Here is a 14,803-nt window from a genome sequence, read left to right on the forward strand (position 1 = left end):
TCCACTGGTGCCTCAGGATCCTCTGAGTAAAAAAGTTCTTAATCACATAAAATCTGAATCACTTCTCTTTCAATTTAAAACTCTTCCCCTTGTCCTATCCCTACCTACCACTATAATAAATTGCTCTCATTCTTTTTTATAAGTTCCCTTTAAATACTGTAAGACTGCAGTGTAGTCTTCATGGAGCCTTCTCCAAGGTGAACAATCCCAGCTCTCCAAGCCTTATCCATAATCATTGTGCTGAGTGAGATTCATAAAGTTTGTCCATGCTTGCAGCAGCTTGGCAAAAGGGTTTTTGCTTTTATCACTGAAAAGGTGTGGGTGACATGGTTAAGAAGACATCAAGTACAAAGTATTCAGGTGTCCTAAGGTGTACTGGGGCTGTGCTGCTGACTTCCAGGGTTTTACAAATGCATTTGTTATTATAAATTGTACAGTGAATTCCTCAGGCAAACCTATTTTTGCTCCACAGTTATTCCAGATTACTCAGACAAAATACTCTTTCAAGTGTTTATTGTTCACCAGTCACTGTTTGCTCTGAATGTCACATCAGTCACCTGGTTTCATTTCTGCTTCCTGACCTGATAACTTCCAAGCCCAAAGGAGCTTTTAAGAAATCTGCATATCATGATTCCCAGTGTAAATATTTGTGCAAATACATGTCTAAATGTGAGTACTAACAAAGTGCTCTCTTGCTGAGGTCAAAATTATCAACAAATTTGCCTGAGTGTTCACAGATGTTAAATGAATGAGCAGCAGGTTCCCTTTTAAGCCAGTTGGTGATTTGGTAGCTCAGGTAGGATTTCTTTGCAAGTTTTGTGGGGTTTGATGTAGTTTTTTTTTTGTTGTTGTTTTTGTTGTTTTTTTAATAAGGATCATCCATTTGTATTATGGATTACACATAGTTTAAATTTCAGACAGGTTGCTGGCAGTGTGGGGGCAAGATAGGCTTTTCACATGTGTAGGGAAAATCAATGAAATTTGGGAAGCACTGGGTCTTTTATAGGAGTCAGAACAGCCTGAGTGAACAGCTCAGAATGGTGCCAAACCGTGGATCAGCTCGCCACTGGATGTCAGTGTTGCTCGGCAGTTGGAAGCAGGAATATAAACCCCACAATGCTTTCTATCCTTTAGGGGTAGCAATACTTCTGGGAAAGGTAACTACCTAAGTGAGGAGCGTGACTGTTATCGTGGCTAAGGAAAGGGAAAAAAATTCCTGTCACTGCAGAAACTGAGGTGGTCTACAGATGGAGTTAAGGATGGTCCTCCTGTATTTGGATGTCTTAATAAATACTGCAAGATTTTTAATAGCTGAGATCTTTCATGTAGCTGCAATAAATCAGACATTAAGAGTCCTTTAAGAATAAATATTTTTCATTACCTAATAGTGGAACACACTAAAGCAATATAAAATTTAGTTTTATAGCCTCCTGTGACTTTTCTATTATATCTCTCATTTCTCTCTTCATTTCTTCCTAGGAAATGCCATTGATTTTGTGGTCCAGAATGCAATGTCAGAATCCCACGGGGGCAGACCCAACGCATCAAAGGTCGCGATCGTCATCGTGTCGGGGAGCTCCCAAGATGCTGTGGAGGCTGCTGCCCTTTCTGCAAGAGTGAACAGTAAACCTCATTTCACTGTCACTAGTTATAAGTAGAATTGTTACTTTTTAAGTAATGAGCTAGAACAAAAGATGGAAAATTAAGACACTGGTGTCTTCATGTAAGTTCTGGAGTTACTGTGCATATTGTGGTAAGGAACAGACCTGAACAAAACCATGCCCTTTGAAGATGCCTTTGAGGTACTGGGAAATTCATAATCAATCTGCAGTTAAGGCTGACAGCTTCCCCAGGACTCACAAATTAGTAGCATGTCATTTTCTGAGATCCTGTGGGTAGATGGGGATAACAGAAATATGGTCTAATATAATAAATTCAGTACTGTTGCAGTACAGTGAAAGGTTTACACTAATAATAATGATAAGTAAAAATAATAATCATAATCATAAAGATAATAATGATAATAATAATAATTAGAGGTTTTGACCAGATTCTTCACTGATGTCTACATGAATATACTTTTGCTATCAATATGCTGCCTGATGATTATTCAAGTTTTCTGGCTGTTCTTTCAGTACCTCAGGTTCCTCAGGTGTTCAGCTGAGGAACTTTGACTTCATTTGAAGGTTGCTCTGGGACTTACTGAATAAGGCATGGACTGTATGACAACTATCAACTGTTATTTTTAATTAAATGGTTTGAAAATAATCCAATTTCTGTGAAACTGAAGAAAGAAGACAGCATATTGAAATTATTTTTTTTTAATTTAAAAAGAGTGAAGATGTCATTAAGTCTGCAGCTGTGTTTTGTTGCCCATGAATGATCTTATTATGCTTGGGACTAATAGAGCTCATCTTAGCTAAGAATGTGATTAGAGCAGCACCATTTCAGCCTTTAGTTGCCTTTAGCCAGTGTAGGGGGAATGATGCAAGTAACACATGAATATTAAGTGCTGGAGAAAAACTTTTCCCAGGTCTATTTTTTTTTAGAAGCAAATGAAAAAATAAAAATTATATCATCTTTAGGTTGGAAAAAACCTTTAAGATTATCATGTCCAACCATTAACCCAGCACTGCCAAGTGCCACATCCTTTAAATACTTCCAGGGATGAACACTCCATGTCCATAAACAATGATTTTCTCCTGTGGCTTGCCTGTTTCAAACCCTTCCTTCTCTTTTCCTAGGAGTATCCCTGTTTCCAATTGGTGTTGGGAACAAATATGATGAAGGGCAGCTGAGGACTTTGGCTGGGCCATCTGCTGCTAACAGAATCATGAAGCTCCAGAATTTTGAAGATTTATCCACTATGATCACATTGAACAATGAATTTATCAAAAAAGTGTGCATGGGTAAGTCTGAAAGTTGTGACCTTGTGTCTGGAGCATAACACAAGAACTGAAATGCAAAACCAGGATGGTTTTTCTTGATATTAAAAGGCAATCAGATGCTCTGTTGTGAGTGTTCCACTGACAAGCATCACAAATGCTGACCTTCATGACTTAGGTGTGAAACCAAATTTGAGCCCTTTAAATATGTATCTAGCTGCTATTCCAGTTAGCCCAATTCCAGCAAGGTTTTTAGAACTGTTCAGGCCTGAACTTTCAAGCTACCATCTTAATAAAAATCAGTCTTGATAAAAATCTTGATAATCAATACTCAGGACTAGTTGATAACTGAAGGACACCAGAGAAGTCGAAGCTGTAATGAATGAATAGGACATGTTTCAGAAATGTTGTGAGCAAAGATTTCAAGTTATGTGTTTTTCAGACATTGTTACGTGTATGTCTACAGAAAATTCAGCCAAAATAGAAGGCAAAAAGAAAAATAATAAAGAATTTGCTTACCCAGGGAAACAGATACTGAGAAAAAAAAGTGTAAAATGCTTTAAACAAGCATTCATTTATTTGTAGATGGCAACACTCCTCTAAGGAACCTTGCTTTGACTCTGATCGGGACTTTACTTCTTTGCCTCCTTGGTCTGGATATAGATATTTATCCCTCATCTCGTTGTTGTTATTCCTGCCCCAATAACATCCACACATTCTCACCACAAGCCAGTGCCTCGTGGTGTTAGTCATTACAGAGGTTTTTGCCAGCATTATGAGGGCTTAGTTACATCTCCACTAGAATAAATGGACTTTTTTTTTGTGGAGCCAAGGACCTCTGAGGGTGAGGAAGTTGCAGAGTGTTCACAGTCCAGCTTGGAGATATCCGATCAGCCTCCACTGGGATCACTTCTGGTGTTTTAAAATCTCTCAAGAGCATCAAACAGGTGCCATTTTCTGGATTTAAACAGCTGCCATTTTCTAGATTTAAACAGCTGCCATTTTCTTTCTTTTAAAATAAGCTTTTAAAGATGCATTTCCTCTCTTCACACTGTAAAATATGTGATTTTTCTTGCTGTAAATTACATTGATCAAAGATTTAGGATGGTGAGCAGGAATTTGGAACCAGTAATTATTTTCTTATTGCAATCTGTGCTGTAACCTATCAGTACTAGAGGTGAAAGCTTTGTATTTTTTATGAAAGCTTTTCCAACAGCTCAAAAAGCCCTGAACTATAAACATATTCAACATCTAAAATATGAGGAATTTAGGTCTCTCTTTTGCTGATGGTGAAGACTTTGCCAGGGGGTGACAAACTAATTTTTTTGGTGGGAATTTCTTTTTTATTTGGATTTTTTTTCTGTTTGTTTTGTTTTATATAAATTTTAGACAATCTGTAAAGCATAATTTTCCCCTCTAGACTCATACAGTTGGATTTCTCATGCAGAGGGAGTCTTGCCTTTTATATGGAAGTGTACCAAAAATAATACCATTAAAAAAAGGTTTTAAAGAGTTCCTAAATGATTTAAAAATACATTACTTATCCTGGAAAAGACAGAGCAGAGAGTGTATATAGGATAGGATAGCCTAGTATTCTACAAAGAATTTGCTAGTTAGTGTCTTAATATCCTAGAGACTTTGTCATATCATAGTACAAAAATGAAATTGCTTCCAAAATATCTTTAGGTGTGTAGTGAAAGCACACAAACATAGAAGCTGCAATTCAGTGGGTACCCTGTGACTGTTTAACTGATTCTGTGAAAAAAACCACTCGTCACAGTCATGACTAAATGTAAGGAAACTGAATTTGGGTGTTGTTATTGCAGCTATTTGTGTAGTTATGCTGTATTGATGTCCCTGTATTTAATAAATGTGGCTGTGGAAATTGTCATTACCTGCTAATTCCCAGGAATGGTCTCAGTGGATTACAAGATTCTGAGGTAAGGCTGGACTGTGCCTCAGAGCCAAAGCCATGCTCATCCTTTAAGCACCATCTAGGCAGAGCTGTGGCTGTGCAAGAAGTGCTGTACAATTACAGCCCCGTTATTGCTCATGGAGTATTTTGGGCCACAGTCATTGTTTATGCCTTTTGTGACTTATTCTTGTGCTCTTTGGACAAATGCCTTCAGGTAGGGATTCACATACTCTAGCACAAAACCCCCCAAACTTCTCACAGCTTAAATCAAGCTTTTAAGTAAGCAATCCATATTTTGGTGACCATCACTTAAAAGGCTTGATAAGGGAATGGGATGACTAAAAGATGTCTGCTTCTCTTTCAGACCCAGTGAGAGAATGCATAGATGAGGATGGAAACAAAAAGAGAGTAAGTGCATTGCCTGCTTTGGCCATCTGGCTTTTAAGTTGCAAAGTTTGTGCAAGAACATGAATATCTTCACAGTTAACCTAAAACAAATAACATGGGACAATATCAAGCATGATTTTGGAAGAAGAAAATGTTGGATTTTGAACTGGTGGGATAACTTTGCACACACAGGAGGCTTCCTCTAACATTACCTCATCTTGCAGAGTGTTGAATGTTATTGAAGTCAGTGCAGAACCAAAAGTTCTGACAATGTTTGTCTTCCCTGACAACAAAAAATGCATTTCCATCTCTTGGTAAGAGGACTTCTGGGACAACTACACATGGCCAAATGAAGGTGCACGTGCAGGGGCAACCTCATTGTCCAGGCACTGTCCTTCTGCTGAAATTACAAATACCTTGTCCCTATGGCAATTTTACAGGAAGAGAATTATTGTGTGATAGTTATGTCTCTAGGGAAAAATCATCTCTTTAGCAAGGAAATAAAGTTTCTTGGAGTTTGTTTGTGCAGAAGTTCTCATTAATCCTGAGAAAATGCTCAGAAGTGTTAGTAAACTTGTCTGATCTCTCAAAAGTGATCCCACTCTAAAAAATTGTTGTTCCAGATGTTGTAAATGGTTCAGATTCTTCATCTCAGGTGAAATGCCAAGGTTTTTCAGAGTATATGGTACTACATGAATTTATTAGCATAAGCTTGTGCCATGTTTTCTAGTAGGGATCAGTTATGAGTTCTACTTGAAGGATTCATCTTGAATTTACAGTACATAAAAAATATTCTTTTGGTTTTTCCCTTGTAAAGACATGACTGTGAAGATAGGGTGTGGCTAATAAGTGAATATGAATTACCTGAAGACAGGAAATATATCAAAGCTACTTTACATAGTTGGCCACAATCAGCTGGTCCTTCTGGAGCATCCCATGGAGCCTCCAGGACACCGTGGAAGTTCCTGCCTCTGTGGTGCAGCATCCTCTGCTGTGCCTCACTGGCTCTAAGGTGCCACTGTTCTGTTCTCCTGTTCCAGCACAGCCTACAAATCCACAAGAAGAAAGAATCAAGGCTCTTCCTTCCCTGATTCAGAAAACACAGGTTTTTATATCGGCTTCATAATCTTTCAGCCGTTGCTCAGAGAATTCTTGCAGTAGGCTCAGGTCCCCAACTGGGATGTCTGACATGCACCTGGAGATTGTGGGAACTGATCTGCAGTTTGCAAGGAAATCTGAGTTCTCAGGATCAAAAATCTCAGCCTAAATCCTATCAGTGTCAGGAATATTATGATTTGTTACTTTTTTGTGTTTTGTTTTGCTATTACCCCTACCCTGGAAGTGACTGTAGAAGTAACAGTCTTGATTAAGGTCATTGCTAGTAGCAGATCAAATGTGCTGGGTCAGGCCAAAAATCCACCCAGTCCCCTCTACTGTGTGGCCAAAAATAGGATCCAGGGAAGCAATGTTAATAAATATGTATAAAAATTTCCCTGAACTATCCTAGCCATGAAATATTTGTTACTCAGGGACACCCTGAGCTGCAAGTGGCACCTTTTTGTATTTGCTAATTCTTGATAGTTTTGTCCTCTGTGTGCTTGTTAAGCTGTTCTTTGAATCTTTGGAAGTTTAATACTCACCAGGTCCAGTGGCAAGGGTAGGTAGCAGGAGTGCCAAACATAGACTGTGTAAAGAACCACTGGTTAAATGTTTTAATTTGGCAGTTGGCAGAATATCAGGACAATTATGATAAATTAGGTTTGTTTTGGTTTTTTCTTTTGATGTATTTAATATTCATTGTTAGTCTTGTTTCAAATTTAGAAGCAGGCATAAAGGTGGTAAAGAAGTGTAGTTTTTTGTCTTATAATAGTGATATTTCCTCATGAAGTGATCTGTAAAGCAATTTGCATTTCTAGGCTATTTAAAGTGGCAAACCTCATGTTCCTGAGCTATTACTGTGGCTTTTCTAGTATTGTTCAGCTCTTGGCTTAAAGAAGAGACAAACAAAAAAATAACCTCATCAAAACCGAGAGATAACAGCCAAGGGAGCTGCTGAGGTGCGTGGGTCCCTCTCCTGCAGATACACAGCAAGACGGAGTGTGCACATCCAGGTCTGCAGGTTCAGAGCTCCCTCAGAGAGGAAGTCTGAGGCTTCCTGCAGTGTCTTGGCAGACTTATCCTTCACAGCTTAGAAACCCAGATTTTGCTTTCCTTTCTGTCCTGCTTTTGCTCCTGCAGTTTCATATCAATTGGGATTTAGGCTCTCTTTGTCTTTAGAGTCCCTGTGTTTTTCTCTGCACTAGAGTTCTTGGTTTTTTTATTATTTTTTTATCCCTCAACTTTTTTTGTTTTGTTTTCTTTTTGTTTTAATGTTTTGTGCTTTGCTTTTCTTGTCCAGATCTTAGATGTTTTCTAATAAATGTCCTATTAAAGAGAGAATAAAACCACTTAAATATGTATGGAAGCCAGACTTGCACAGCTGTCTATGTACCCTTCCAGGTGCTTCCACTTTCAGTAGAGTTGTAGGAGAGACAACTGTAATTAAAAAGCATTCTATCTCTTCATACAGAAATACTTTTTCTGTCCTTAAAGCTCCCCTTATTACTTTTTCACAACCTTCTCTAGGCTCAAAAGCCTGACAAAAAGTATTAAGCAACTTCCAGTTGCCTTCTCAAAGTCCTGAAACATATAAAACAAGTCCATTAAATTAACCTGTATTTAATATGTAATTTTTTGTGGCTACAAATCTGGCATCTCTTGTTTGGACTTGATGGCATCCTGTAGCTCAGAGCTACAGAGAAATACTTTCAAAATTACAAGAATTGTCTGTGAATGATGTTGTTACCTGGTATTTTTATCACTTTTTTTTTTTTTTTTCCTCTTCTATGGTTAAACTGTGAAGGACAGGATGGGAGTATCAATTCTCTTTTCTTCCCACATTTCTGCTTGTAAATATCAAGAAGTGTTACCCAGCTCACAGATAGCATCGATTTACTTGTACTGGTGTTTCTGGACTCACCTGTGTGGAGAGAGCTCTGGGAAGTGCTGTTTCCCACATTTGGGGGTATTCCTGGGAATGCCCACTTCAGGGGTGAACACTGTTTTAAAACTCATTCAGCCTACTTATGGACTTTAGAGCTCTGCAGGATTGAGGCCAGAGAGCTTAGCTTTCTGCAGATAGGAATCTTGAGGCACTGCACATCTATTCCTCTGTCATTTTTTTAGTACATAATCCTGGTGCCTTAAAATTCAGACTGTCCTTTAGAAAACAGGTATGTATTTAAAATGTAATTCTTTAGCTCTAGCAATCCACTGTGTCCATGTAATTACACTAATGTGGTATAGGAACAATTTCCCTTTGGGAAGAAAGGAGCTGTTTTAAAGTTTCAGAGTTGTTGATAAAATAACTACAATATTCCATGCTTTCCTAGTTTGAAACAAATAGTAATTCCTGCTGTGCTCTGACCATCTGTGGCTTATGAAAACTAAAGGATTTGAAATTTAAAGTAAGGCTGAGGGGAATTCTTTGTTACTCTGCTCTCCATTCATGTTGTAGGATGGCTAAGCTCTAACTAGAGGTGGTTGGAACAAAATGTCTCCTATTGTAGACTGTTATTTTTAGCTTGGAATTTCAGCCTGCTTCTTAGTGTTTCTAATTTAAACTTTCTCATCCTCATGAAGTCCTTTATACAGTGCATTCCATTATTTATTTTTGCAAGGCTAATATGAGTAGCGCTGCTGCCAGGGTCACTTCACTTTCTGGCTGTAGTTCCGTGACACCAGCCAAACTTTGCATTTTTGGTTTCAATTGTTGCATATCTGTGTTTCCCTCCCTAGCCTGGTGATAAATGGACATTACCAGACCAGTGCCACACCGTGACCTGCTTCCCAGGAGATTACACAGTTCTGGAGAGCCACCACATCAACTGTGAGAGGATGCCAAAGCCTGTGTGTCACAGCAGCCTTCCTGCTGTTAAGGTGGAGGAAACTTGCGGCTGCCGATGGATGTGCCCATGTGAGTATCTGTCCGTGGGTACCTCTCCCTCCCCATCACCTGAAATGTTTGACCACAAATGTAATGCTGAGTGGAGCTTCTCAGCCACTGGACACTTCAAAAGTGACCAGGCTGGAGCGCATTGCCATTTAATTGTTATACAGATATTTGAACAAATAATTAGGAGTGTAAGAGCCTAACTGATGCTGGAATGCCTAATGCTACCTGCAAGTTCAGGGCCACTGATTTTTTATATTAGTGGAGGGACAGTGTTATCAGGGAATCTCACACTCCATTTCAAAAGCTATGTGAGCTGGGAAGGAAGATGTATGGCAGAAACCAGGAATTTATCTCAGCAAGCTGTAAGCAAGCAGTGAATTCTTGGTCTGTCTTGGGGGTTAAGGGTTTGGCCTGCCCTCAATCAAGCAGGTATAGTACAAAGACATCAACAAGAAATTCTCCCTGCCTCCAGATAACTCATATGGCGTGTTTGAGCAGAAAGGCTGAACACTGTGTGATTCGTGCCTGGACTGGGATAACAGGTACAAGAATTAAGTGCATCCACTCACATTTACAGGGTTAGAGGGATGCAGCCCTGAGGCTGGTGATCCATTTATTAAAACATAAGTGGATTTAAATTTAAATTCATATGCTTACTTCTTAGAAGTAGATCAGAACCCTATATATATATATACACACATCCTCTTCACAACATCTAATTTCAATTTCAAATATCCTCTGCTGAGCTGGCTGATTTAAGTACAATTTCTTCCAGCCGCTGCTTAAAATACCAAAGCTCATAGCTGGATTTTGAATCCTGAACTCTTAGACATACAAAAATTTTTACACCCATTGTTTTGGCATTTCCTAAAAGTGTATTTGATGATCTAAACACTTAACACTTTAAATCTAACATTTCTGGTTTGCTACAAGGATTTTGAAAAAGTAGAAATATCTAAAATACTTAGGACTATCCATGTGAAGGTGTTTAAAAGATAGTCTTAGTAATACCTACCCTTAAGAAGTGTATCTTTATTAAATTTCTTGATCGTAAACATATAGCTAGCAACATGAGGGTGTGCAAGACATACCTTCATAAAAAAACTTTCTGAAAGGAGTAAATGAAAACAAGCTTTCATACTGTTAGCTGATTATCAGGAAAAGCCCTATAGGTCACTTGAGTTAAGATGAGCTAATGAATTTACCAATTTAATGAGCCATGATACTCCAGATTTTTTTTTTCCTGATGTTGTCCAACTTGTGAGGGAAAAGTAAGTAGTTTTCATGTTGCAGAAGAAGGGAACAAAAATTCCCTGCCCCCTGCACCAAAGCTGATTAAAAAACCCCATGGGTCAAGTCCTCTTTAAATGACTGCTTAGTGCAACCATGGTGATTCTGTGCCAACTAAAACAACATCTGTAGCAGCTGGAAAGGTTGATTCTGATGCTGTTTGAAAGAAAACTCTCAGCAATCAGAAAAGCAGAGATGGGTATAGCAGAGGAGGTGCTGAGTAGGAGCTCAGTGTGAGGCAGCACCTCTGTTGTTATGGAAAGAGGCTGGTTAGGCACCCATGAAAATGCTGCTCAATTGACTCATGATTCACTCATTTAGAGAGCTAAAACACAATTTCCAGCCATGGCTTGACAGTGTGGATGATGTGACAAATGCTTCAGCAAAGAGGAAGTCCTTGAAAAAGTGTTCTTAGGTCACCTGAGTTCAGGGGATAATTCAGGAGTTACACTGCAAAGGTGCTTGCTTGCTGAACTAGTTACCAATTTTATAGCAGCATGATTTGCAATGTGATTCATGGCTGTTGTGTGCTCTTAGACTGCTTTGAAATGGATCACATTAGTGCATTTTGTGCTACAGAAACCTATGAGAAATTTAAAAGGATTCCCATTATTCTTAAGTCTTTTTTTAAATGTTCATGAATAAGTAAAGATTGAGAAACGTGGTTTTATTGCTAACTTGTTTCGTTGTTATTTATATATGAACTTTATTAACATTTACAGTAAAATATCTGAAGATGCTCCAGTGCTCCAAAGGCCTCCCCCCCTCCCGCCCTCGTTGTTTTTCCTGGGAAATTAAATTTGAAGGTCAATGAATAGAAAAAAGATTATTTCTCAGCTAGAAGTAAAGTACTGAATTGCTAACAATGGTAATTTCCCCCCTTACATGTTTTGCTGGCATTGATTATATTGTCCTTTTTATCCTTTAAGCAAGAGATTTGAAAACATATGAGCCAGAAGCATCAGGTTGTTTTGGTTCTTCAGGGGTCCTTGTTTTCCAGGTTTTGAAGACAAGAAAGTGTTTATAACCCAATGACCAGGACAGTGAGCCGTCAGCTGGCCATTGGTTTATCCTGTGCATATTATTTCTCTGCAGATTTCCTGTTTCCTGTCTGAAAAACAAAGTCCCTGAGTATCAACTTGTGACATATCTGATAAGGGTGAAAAAGTGTTATTTGGAATCAAATGTAACACTGTACAGAATATCATGCAATGTAAAGGTTGAACAGTGTGTTACAGTCTTCCCCAAACAGTAAAGGGATTTTCCCTGTTTCATTTTTACATAAAATCTATTACTAAATCATATTGAATGTGAATAAATTTTAGGGAAAGGGATTTTTTACAAGTTTATTCAAATCTTTTATAATACTAACTGTTCCCAGACAAAGATATTGCAAAATATCCTCCACATGTGATGAACTATTTACCAAAGTTTCTTGTCGATGTTTGCTGCAGCATTTGCAATTCGTTACCTTCCTCTCTTTCCCAGTTAGTTGGTTCCCCATGCCCACAACAGTTGTGAAGAAACAGTAAAATTTAAAAGGTTTTTATATGTTCTTTTTTTGTTGTTGTTGTTTATTTTCAGGTGTCTGTATAGGAAGTTCATCTCAACATATTGTCACTTTTGATGGTCTGAATTTTAAGCTGACTGGCAACTGCTCCTACACTTTATTTCAAGACTTGCACCAGGATGTTGAAGTCCTGCTCCATGAAGGGCCCTGCAAAGCAGCACCGAGGATGAACTGCATGGACTCCATCGAAGTGAAGCATCGTGGTGTGGCAGTGAAGCTCTTCAGGGACATGGCAGTAAGCAAACACCATGAATTCATCTGTGCATTGTCTGCTCATGCTGCAGAATTCAGCTTATGGGGAGAAATTTCATCTCTTGATCCAGTTTCAGCCTATTTTTAACATCTCTTCTCCATTTCATGGTACAATCAGTGCTCACAAAATGAGCCAGACACGTTTCCCCTCTTGTTCTCCCTGTTGTGCTGGTGTGCCAGTGTCAAGAACATGGGATTTGGCAATGTGTCCCTGACAGTTCTGCCAAAAAGGCAGGATTACAGACAGGATATACTGCACTCTGATTCCTGTCTTTTGGTCCTTCACGCTGTTTGGTCCATGGGAGAGTGCTCTGTCCCTCACAGAGCTGTGCCTGACTGGCCAGCTGAAGGTCTAGGGAGTTGATTCTTACCTTGTGTGCAACTGGACCTCAGCATTAGAAGAAGGAGCAGCTAAGTATGCATTACTTCTGTTTCATAGGTAGAGAATATTCAAACTCAGCCCATTTTTCAGCCTCTGGCTGCTCAGACATACAGGAGTTGGCCAATTTGCCAAAACCATCTATTCTGACTCATGTAGCAAAACGGAGTGGACCAAAACACCTACACCAAGTTCTGCATGGTGCTGGACAGCCTTGACTTCCACTGAGACATCATTTGAACCTCACAGCATGCATGAGGTTGTTAGTCTGTAAACATGTGCTGCTCAAAGAGTGCACTTACATAGGAAAATGTTTGGAAGAGTTCATGTAGTTCACAGGATGAAGGTCAAGTACTTCTTTATGGTTTTAGGAACCTTCAGCTGGCAAAATTGTTTCTTATGCCCTGATTCAGTTGGATCTTCAGGTATTTGTCAAGTCAAAATGTGCTTCAATGGCAAAATTGGGTTGATTTGTAACTGCTTGCTAGAACTGATGTGACAACCTCACCTTTTTTTTTAAACAGGTGACTGTTAATGATGAAAGGGTTCTTATCCCCTATTCCAGCAGCTTGTTTGAAATCACTGCTTATGGAGAAATAATGCATGAAATCAAGTTCTCTCTTCTTGGACATAATCTCACATTTACTCCAAGAAACAATGAATTTATTCTTAGACTTAATTCAAAGAGCTTTTCTTCAGGAACAAAAGGGCTTTGTGGTAAGTTTGAAAGTTAGTGCTTTTAACAGCTTCCTATTTGGGCTTGAACTTCTATTTATTTATTGCAATTTGTGAATCTCCAAATCTGTAAACTCTCCGGGTGAATTGGTCCCATGCTTTTGGTGGAATACTGAATATCTGCGTAAGTTTTTCTACTCTCATCCCCAGTATAACAGCTCACTGATGCCCAGTAATACTTTGGAAAGAACAGCAGAGACAGCTTTCTGTTTTTTCTTGCTTCAAGTTATCTTTTCAAGAAGATTTGTTCTTTTTTTTTTTTTTTTTGGATATGAGTTTAATTTTAGATTCTTACAAATTTGCTGCTGTGAGAAATCTGACCAGTGCTTGCAGTGAAGGTGAACAATCTGAAAGGGTAACTGCTACCTGGGAGAGTTAATTTTATGGTATCCTCAGTGGTGTAGGCTATACAGAGATTGTACCTCTGTGGCATAAGCTGTACCTGCTTTAGTGAGGAAATGAGAAACAAGACCTAGGGTGTTTATATGACAACAGCTATAAGGAATATCATTAATTCCTCGAGCCGCTCCAACCAGTGTCATCTGCCCCACCCCTGTTTTTTCCCTAGGTTTATTTTAGCACTGATTATTCATAGATTTTTCTTTTTCCCCTTACTCACCCTGCCAGGGCTGTGTGACCAGAACCACGTCAATGACTTCACGCTGCGCAACGGCTCTGCCACGGCCGACAGCGGCGCGTTTATCCAGGACTGGACGGTGGCGGAGCCGGGCAGGGTCTGTGACAGCCGCAGGGAGGACAGGTGCTCCGAGCGCGCGCCCGGCCACTGCCACCTGCTGCTCTCCGACCGCTTTGCCGAGTGCCACAGCGTCATCACCCCCAGCATCTTCTACGAGGCCTGCATGGAGAGCAGCTGCTACGAGGAGGAGGCCTGTGAGATGATCACTTCCTACGCGCACGTCTGCAGGGAGTACGGCGTCTGTGTGGACTGGAGAACACCTGAGATTTGCCGTAAGAGTTTTAGTCTGTGCTAAAACTGATACAGAAACTGCCCCGCTTTGGGATGTATCATCAGTGTAATACCAGTTTTAGTCTGTTCCCTATCAGCTAAAATTGATACAGAAATTGCCCTGCTTTGGGGCGTCTAATCGGTGTAATATCAATTTTAGTCTGTTCCCTATCAGCTAAAACTGATACAGAAATTGCCCCACTTTGGGATGTATCATCAATGTAATATCAGTTTTAGTCTGTTCCCTATCAGCTAAAACTGATACAGAAATTGCCCCATTTTGGGACGTCTCATCAGTGCAATATTAATTTTTCAAATGTTCCAGATCAAGTTTATTGTACAAATGATGTTGCAGATCTTGTAACTGGTTGGTAACCCACTAAGCTGAATGTTATAAGAGAAGTGTTTCTTGGTAAACTACTAGCTGAT

General features: G+C 39.4%; 1 protein-coding gene across 2 annotated transcripts in view; it reads left to right on the forward strand.

Moving 5' to 3' along the window:
• Positions 1-14,803, forward strand: part of VWF (von Willebrand factor) — a 116,560-nt gene that overhangs the window by 70,967 nt on the left and 30,790 nt on the right. The window contains 7 exon segments of one of the 2 annotated variants that reach the window (NM_001256234.1): positions 1,480-1,623; positions 2,745-2,921; positions 5,177-5,208; positions 9,025-9,202; positions 12,056-12,276; positions 13,197-13,389; positions 14,035-14,376. In NM_001256234.1, coding sequence (NP_001243163.1) covers positions 1,480-1,623; positions 2,745-2,921; positions 5,177-5,208; positions 9,025-9,202; positions 12,056-12,276; positions 13,197-13,389; positions 14,035-14,376 — 1,287 coding nt within the window. 2 annotated transcript variants of the gene reach the window in all.

Source organism: Taeniopygia guttata, chromosome 1A, assembly GCF_048771995.1.
Source record: "Taeniopygia guttata chromosome 1A, bTaeGut7.mat, whole genome shotgun sequence".
NCBI classification, from domain to species: domain Eukaryota; kingdom Metazoa; phylum Chordata; class Aves; order Passeriformes; family Estrildidae; genus Taeniopygia; species Taeniopygia guttata.